This window comes from Capsicum annuum, chromosome 10, assembly GCF_002878395.1.
Source record: "Capsicum annuum cultivar UCD-10X-F1 chromosome 10, UCD10Xv1.1, whole genome shotgun sequence".
Classification (NCBI taxonomy): Eukaryota; Viridiplantae; Streptophyta; class Magnoliopsida; order Solanales; family Solanaceae; genus Capsicum; species Capsicum annuum.
The window spans coordinates 153,796,147-153,804,832 of NC_061120.1; the positions used below are offsets into that span (position 1 = coordinate 153,796,147).

Below are 8,686 nucleotides of genomic sequence, written 5' to 3' on the forward strand. Positions count from 1 at the left end.
GATGATGCATAAAGTGTTACATACAAATATTGAATGCTGATCAGGGGCGGCTCAATCCTTTAGGAGAAAAGGCGGCTGCCTAAGACCCCAAAATTTGAGGGGCCTATTTTTGTTTAGTAATAATAAATTACAAATTTTAAGAAATATATTAAATTCTATTTATAGAAAAAAAATTTATATAAAAAAATAAAATGCAAGACCTCTGTTTGATTTTTGCCTTAGGCCATAAATTTGCTTGAGCCACCCCTGATGCTGATGATGTCATTCTATGCTTAATAAAAAAATAAAAAACTAAAAAGTTACTTACATTCGGTTGATAGAATATTTCATGTATGCTAAGACATACTATATGCTTAATTAGAATAGTGTTTGGTTGTAAATTTTAGTAGTAGTTTTTTTTTTAAAAAATTCTTTAAATATTTGTTTAATCATAAAAAATTAATCAAATTTTAAAAGTATAGATCAAATTAATTTTTAATGGATAAAAAATTGGTGGATTCTTTTTAATGGATAAAAAAAATTTAAAGAATATACATTCACGAGAATATTTTGGTTCTATTGTCAATTCCTTAGACAGTAGGATCTAAAACATGACGTACTTAGAAAACCTTCATTTTAGGTCTTATGAAGACTACACTAACTACATTAGTCTAATTGCTCCAACTAAGCTATCTTTGGATCTCCGGAATGTGATTTCGCTATTAATAATGGTGAGCACTAGAAATCAATTGACGATTCTTCTAGCTGTGTATGATACTCACGTGACCAAAATGTCGATTAAGGAAGGACATAAGCAGGTCCAGTGATTGAGTAATCAATTGAGAACTTTCTTTGATGTGAAACAAAGCAATGAATTTGAAATAGCCAAAAAAATTCCATAGTAGAAACATCAATTGCTTCTCAATGTGTATATACAAAAATTAATGTAAATCTTGTTGAACTACTTCATACATTTCAAGGCTTCTATGCACAAAAAAACAAATATAGTAACAATTTCACTGAATCTTTTTTCTTCTTCTTTTCACATACGAAAAATCTCTATTCCTTTAGTTCTGTTGTGGAGTCCATGATATAGGCATAAAGAATCTGATTCCAAACATCAGGCACACCAGGAAGGCACCAGTGTACACAATCTGAATTTTTCCTTGGATTTGAAAGTTGTTCTTTCGTTGGAGCAACCCAGTTCCTCTTGTAAATTGATGGGTGTCCGTCTTTTCTATACTCGGATAGTTGTGTTATGTTGAGATATTGTATGTTTAATCCCTTACTTTTCAGCCCATTTACAGAGGCCTCTGCTATTTCCATCATCTTTATATCGCTTTCACTCCCCCAATGCTCTTTCCGTGATATCGGTTCGGTTTCACCATAGCAATTTTGATCATTTCCCATGCCCCAATCTGTAGCACTACATGTAACACAAACAGCATGTAAAAAGGATTAGTCTTTCGTTGTTCGTACAAGAAGTTAGATTTATGTGGGACAAACAACATGGACATCGTCGTACTTTTTGTGAGAAGAAGAGAGGCTCATGAAGAACAATCTTGTCCTTTTTTGGTCAATTTGAAATTCCAACCAATCTGACCATGTTCTTAAGGCCATCTCATACCGACGCAACTTCATTCCAACCTTCTTGTGGATTGCATCGGAGCTATTGAAAGATCCCCACCTAATGTAAAGTTGGCATGGGACTATGAGAACAGTTATGTTACTTGCTAGCACGTATAAAACTACGAGATCTTTAGACGGTCAGTCTATATAACTTAATTCCAAATATGAAATGCTTGGCATAGAATGTGAATTCTAAAGGAGCAAACTTACTGAAGTGTCATTTGGGCTTCAAGCCACCAGGTAAAGGAATCAAAGATGAGAATATCAGCATCAATCCAATGCCTAGCATGTTTTTCAATTGCCTCAATTCTGATAATTCGATCCCGGACACGGTGCTTCACCGGATCATCACAATTGGATTCTACTAGCAATGGCGACCAGTAGAAATCAATTGTTGCATTGTATTCCTTGATTATATTCAGAAATAAAAAAACTTCAGCCTTAAAACAGAAGAAATAGTTCTCTTGAAATAATAACGTCTCAGCTAGTTGATATTAACCACTCTCTCCCACCCAATTTATTTGGAATACTTTCCTTTTCTAATCTTCCACAGAAAGAATGATATACTTTCTTATTGAAAAATAGTTTTACTTTTTACCTCTAATGAAATGATTTATAGCCAAATAAATATCAGTGTCTTGGTCGAACCACAAATTGCAAGAAGTTCTCTCTGGGAATAATAATTTTTCTATTTGAATTGATTAACCACCTAACAATCATGCAATTTTAGAAAAGGCACCACTAACAAACTCAGACGAATACAACCGCAGTAGTATTGCAATCTAAAATAGGTAATGTTGCCAATTTTTGGTGGATTTGGTTTGTTTTTTTTCGAAGTGCACCTTTTTCATGTATGATACTGCATCAGTAAAACCAAAACATATAAATATAGTAAAGTGTGGTTTGTTTTTCTCGAAGTGCACCAATTCATGTATGATACTACATCAATAAAACCAAAACATATAAATATAGTAAATTGTGATGAAAAGGTTAATTGTTTTATGAGCCTAAGGTACATGGGCTTTGAATAAAATGTGATATAAATGTAGTTTTTTTTTTGAATATTGAACCTCCTTACTTGAAATCCTGGCTCCGCCTCTATACATGGCCAAGTGGTAAATAAAGTGGGATCAAAACCACGAGAGACCATGATTCAAATTCGAGCAAAACAAAAAATTCTTGATGAAGTTTTTAATTCCATCTACCTAAGCTTGGATGGGTAGAGTACCTGATACCAACCTAGCTAGGAGGTAGTCGGTACCCGAAAAACAATGACAAACTAAGGTGGAATTCCAGAGGATAAAGAACTGTAGTTGTAATTACCTTGACCTCAAAGGTTATCAAGTTGCCTTTCCATATAGGTGGCTTGAGGGATGGAATTCCAGAGGTTTCAATAAGGCATACCATAGAAGCCCATTGGTTCTTGTTCAATGAATCCCCAACAAATAACACCCTCTTCCCTTTAAGCTTCTCCAACAACCCCTTGGCATTAAACCTACACTTTTGCAACACACATATTAAAAAATGAATCAACAAACAACAACGACTATAACATACTCAGTGTAATCCCACAAATATATGCTGACTTCACTGAACTAAACAAAAAAGAGGAAATCATAGAGAACTTTTTGAGTTTGGTACCTTGGAAGATCACAATCAATAGGTTGCCATCTCCAGTAATGATATTTTGAGTCTTTTCTTCCAAATTTGTGACAAGCAAAATCATCAGCCATGAAAGAACATTGTTGTTCCTTGTACAAAGGATATGAGACATTATCAACAATCCAATTTCCAGAAAACAAATCACACTTCGGAGATGAATTTTTCCTTGTAGGCTTATTTGCTAGAAAACTAGCACCATCACTATTATCCCCTATAAGATAAAAAGACACAAAAAGAAAAACCAAGAGGAGGAATCCTAAAATGGAATGTAAGTTATACTGAATTATCCATGATTTATGCACTACTTTTTCTGCCATATTCTTCTCTCAAAGTACCTCTTTGATTTATCTTCTTATAAGTTTATAGGTACTTATAATACTAAGGAGAAAAGCAACACAAGGGAATTGAAGTAGTCGTATTTGAAAGATATTTGAGTGGGTGACTAAACTTGCACTTTTTGCCAAGGATAGACCAGATTCAACATAATTCACTAACTTTGGTTCAAACTGTGTATTTAGTAATATATATCATATCAAAACTAGAATTCAATTACTAATTACATAAAATTATTATTTTGAATCAGAATCCATAAAATGCAAAAAGAAAGCTACTTAAACAAACAAACAGAGGATTAATAATACTAAGGAGAGAAGCAGTACAAGGGAATTGAAGTTGAATTTGAAAGATAGTTGAGACTTGAGTGAGCAACTAAAATTGCCCCTTTTGCTATTCGAATTCGATAGAATTCAATGACTTTGGTGTAAGTTATGTAACTTTAATATATATTAAATTTAAAACTCAATTACTAGCACTTAAAATTACTATTCTAAAATTTAGAATTAATAAAATTGAAATCGTGATTCCGCTTTTGCTTTTTGCAAAACGAAAGTTACTTACTCAAACAAAGAGACAGAGGATTAATATTAAATAAAGCAAAACAGAAGCTCGTCAGAAACTAGTAGCACTATGAACAATGAGCAATAATATAATAGCTGTGATTTACTAGTTGATTTTATTTGACTCCTCTTTTGGCTCAAGAAAACTGCTTCTCTAACTAATTTAATATGTTTAAGTTCACCTAATCTATTAAAGATATTTTAATGAATCATGAGCTAAGTTAATCTGATTATGGGTGCGTTTAATTATATTATTATGAGTTAATTAATTTGCTTAGTCCTTAATTTATTGTGCCCGTTAAAAATTAGGCTCATTCATGCCTTCGCCGTTACAAAACTGGCTCATGCATGCCATTACTTTTAACCGCCGGTTTTTAGAAAACAGCTTTGCCACGTGGCGGCATATTAGAGGTCCACGTCACTTTTTCAATTTTTTTTTTTAAAATAATTTTTTTTGATGCATTAAAAAGAATCCACCCAACGTTTTGATCCATAAAAATTAGTTTGATCTATACTTTTAAAATTTGAGATTATTTGTATATTGCCCCATATCAATAATTTTTTTTCCTTTTCTGGCTTTCACGTGTGACTCTGTTCACAATACGGATCAATAATATGATTATCTCCCTTTGAACTAAGTTTTACTTGATTAATTATTGTTAATGAGTTAATTTTGAGATTATTTGTGTATCACCTCATATCATCCGAGTATTTATAGTTACCAAGCTCATCGACTATTTTTTTTTGGTTGTATGCGGCTTAAAATTGTGGTCAAATATAGTAAATTGATCCATAGACAAGCAAAAACAATAAGATAATACGTCTCATGCCGTCACTCTATCATCCTCATACCCATCCTGCAAAAAGTTCAGTACAATGGTGTTGATATCAATTATTGTGCTAATTAATTACCATAAAACACTTTTAATATTGTATGATATCATTCGCTTTGAACTAAATTGACATTTTTTTTTCAAGAGACCTTAAATATCCGACATTTTATAAATTATTTCATTTCTTTTTTACTTTTTACGTGGGACATTGTTCTCTCAAACACTCATTATACTGCTCCCTTTCATCTTTTTAATATGTCGTTTAATGTTTTGACACAATCATATATAAAGATAGTTATTTGACAATCAACATTAATCATTGGAGGTAGAATATTTGTCTAAATTACAATTATGTTTTTCTTAAATTACAATTTGATTTAATGATATAGTTACATAAAAATTGGTGAGACGTCATAATTTTATATCCTTATATAATTAATTTTAAGTGGTCTAATCCTAATTAGAAATTGAATAAAAATAATATATAAGCCATGCATGTAAGTTACAACTCACAAGTATTATGTATGTATAGTCTTTATCATTTCATTATATACTTAATTCAATGAATTGATTAATTTCAAAATTTAATTATTCTTTTCTCTTTAATGAAATAAAATATCTAAGAAGAAAGAATAAAATGAAGATGACATGAAATTTGTATAATATAGTCTAAGGTCAGTTGGCATATATAAAAATAAAAGTAAATCCAATATATTTTTGATAAGTTAGATAACATGGGAGTATATATTTGTGTGGGAATATACAATAAATTAATGTATATTTTATATATATATATATATATATATATATATATATTTATTTATTTATATATATGTTCATTGATTTCTTCATATATATTTCTATGTTATTTTAAAATCTTTTAATGAAAATTTTGACTCTACTATTAACCTAATCGTCATAGATCAAACTAATTTTTAATGGATCAAAAAGTTGGGTGGATTCTTTTTAATGGATAAAAAAAAAAATTTAAAGTTTTTTTTAAATAATTTTTTTTTTTTAAAAATGACGTGGACCTCTAATATGCTACCACGTGGCAAAACTGTTTTCTAAAAATCCGCTGTTAAAAGTAATGGCATGGATGAACCAGTTTTGTAATAACGATGGCATGAATGAGCCCAACTTTTAACGAATGACATAAATAAGCCATTTCTAATATTTCAGTGGCATATTTGAGCCTTTTCCATTGTTTCTTTAATTCAAATGTCAGCAAATCTATTATATTTAATTTCTGTTATAGAGATACGCTAATCTTTTTTTTTTTTTTGTCCTTTTGTCACTTTTTATTTTTAATATTTTTGTATATATAAATTATTGCTATCTTCTGCAAGATTCTTCCAATGTCTGGCGATAAACGTGCTGAAATTTTGATGAATGTTTGTTAATAATACATCCACATGCATCCAACTCGTAAAATGTAATGGATAAATATTTATTCTAATTTGTATTTAGAAATGTTCTTTTAGAGGTAGATTTAAAATTTCACTTTGACAAATTCAATCTTTAGTTTTTTTTTTATTAAGCTGTATAGTATATGAATTTAAACATAATATTTGTTGAAATATAATATTGACATTTAGATCTTTATTATTAGCTAATTGATTTGTTGGAAGTCCTTAATTTACAGTAGCATATGAATTCAAGTATAATAGTATTTGTTAAAATTCGTATAAATATGTCATCAAAGAGAGGTTGGGAATCCTCTCCAATAGGATGCTGATCTTTTGACACGTTTCACGTATCAATGGACAAGTTAGAACCATGATTCTGTTTCACGATTGATACTCTCACTTAGGATCTGAAATATACATCATGCAACACAACGTCGTTCTCACCTTCTTTGGACGATTGTTACGCATCCCATCATTTAATTTATTTAATGATAAATCGTACTGTATTGTGGTGTATTACTTAGATAAATATAACGTTTTGTGAAATTGTATGTTTTTCATAGTAATAATAACCGACTAAGACGAGGTTTGTTTGTATTCTAAGTAAACTAACAATCAATATTTAAAATGGAAACTGGTTCAATAGACCCTTGTTTTATGTCCGTTTTGTATTGTGGATACTCTTATTTACGTGTTTATCATTTGGACCCTTGAAACCCATTAAAAAGCTACATTTTAAACCCTTTGACCATTGACTGGACCTATGTGACATTAAAATGACTGAGTAGGACGACACGCGTGTAGGCACGCGCCTGGGGTGCAAGTGGGGGTCATTGATTGATTAATTTTAAATTAAAATAAGTTAAAACAATCTTCAGCCTTAAACCCCCACCCCCACCCCACCCCACCCCACCCACCCACACACTTACACACATGGTTTCTCTCCTTTTCCCCACCATCCCGTCCATTCCAGTAGCGGTTTGAGATCATTACACAACAACCTGAGAAGACACAAGTTAAGAAATTTTGATGAATTGAAGTGACATCATTTGTAATGAACCTGCAAAAGGAAAGAAAATTGAATTGTGCAAGAAGGAGAAGTGAATGAAGAAAGACATGTGAGAAGAAATGGGAAACCTTTGTAAAGAGATTCGTCAAGGCGGAACCCGTAATATTTTGTTGCTTTTTGTAGGAAAAGGGAAAAAAAAATAGTAAATGGGGATAGAAGAGTCAGCATAGAGTAGAAAATTGTAATGGAGTTTTGGGGTCAAATTTTTGGTGGGATGGAGCAGATGGCGTGGTTTTCCGGCCGATTTCCGACGAGAACTCATCGAAAACAGTGAGCTTTTGTGTGTTTCCCCTCTCTCGCATCTCTCTCCGGTCACTCTTCTTTTTCTCTGCTTTCTCTCTCAATCCTTTCCCTCTTTGAATTCCTTTCTCAATTTCTCTTTACTCTCCCTCTATTTTTTTGCGTCTTCTCCGATTTTTCTTTTTTTTCTCGATTTGTGTGTGTAAATTTGTGAATTCGGTGTGTGTGGATTGCTGTGTGCGTATATCAGCTTATGACGTGTTGTGTGTGTTCTATTTAGTATGTGAGTGTATTCAATAGGAACAGCCTGGGGCTGTAATGAGAGATCCCCGCAATGGTGCTGTGTGTGGTGGTGAAACTTTAAAGGTTTTGGAAGGTGTCGTGGAGATGGAGAAGAAAGCCCCAACCCCCCACCATTTTAGTTTTTTTTTTAAATTCTCAATCTATTTTTTTTATTTTTTAAATATTTAATTTCGTATGTGTCATTTAATGTAGTATTTAAAATAATGTGGAAGCTGATGTAGAATTTAATACAATATTTAAAAATGATTTGGCAGCTGACTTAGAGGCAAGTGTATTACACACACCGAAATAGGATTTAAAATGTTGCTTTTTAATGGGTTTAAGGGTCCAGATGACAAATATGTAAGTAGGAGTATTCACATTACAAAACAGACATAGTACTAGGGCTCATCGAACCATTTTGCCTATTTAAAATAATTAAACACTTAACAAAGTTGTAAACAGTATGATAGGGATATTCCAGAGTCAAGTCGCTTCTTGTAATCTTGTATATTGTTACTTTCTCATTTGTTACGTTGTATATCAATTTGTTGGTTCACATGGTTGATAATATGACTATGGTCTTCCGAACCTCTAATCTTCTTCCTAAAAAAATATCGTAACTACATCATTGAGTGGGGATGCAATAATTCAGTTTACATGCATCAAGATATCGTCCCGTATTCG

General features: G+C 31.8%; 1 protein-coding gene across 3 annotated transcripts; it reads right to left on the minus strand.

Moving 5' to 3' along the window:
- Positions 1 to 861: 861 nt before the first annotated feature.
- LOC107852434 (protein trichome birefringence-like 34) lies at positions 862 to 4,120 on the minus strand. 3 transcript variants are annotated; one of them, XM_047398222.1, is made up of 6 exons: positions 3,930 to 4,094; positions 3,250 to 3,359; positions 2,932 to 3,103; positions 1,819 to 2,015; positions 1,505 to 1,666; positions 862 to 1,405 (listed from the first exon to the last, which is right to left on the minus strand). In XM_047398222.1, the coding sequence occupies exons 2-6, from the start codon at positions 3,339 to 3,341 to the stop codon at positions 1,039 to 1,041; spliced, it is 990 nt and encodes a 329-aa protein (XP_047254178.1). In that variant the 5' UTR covers positions 3,342 to 3,359; positions 3,930 to 4,094; the 3' UTR covers positions 862 to 1,038. The 3 variants fall into 3 exon arrangements, with proteins under 3 accessions (XP_047254178.1, XP_016552951.1, XP_016552952.1); XM_016697465.2 differs by having other exon boundaries at positions 3,250 to 4,100; XM_016697466.2 differs by lacking the exon at positions 1,505 to 1,666 and having other exon boundaries at positions 3,250 to 4,120.
- Between the last annotated feature and the right edge of the window lie 4,566 nt (positions 4,121 to 8,686).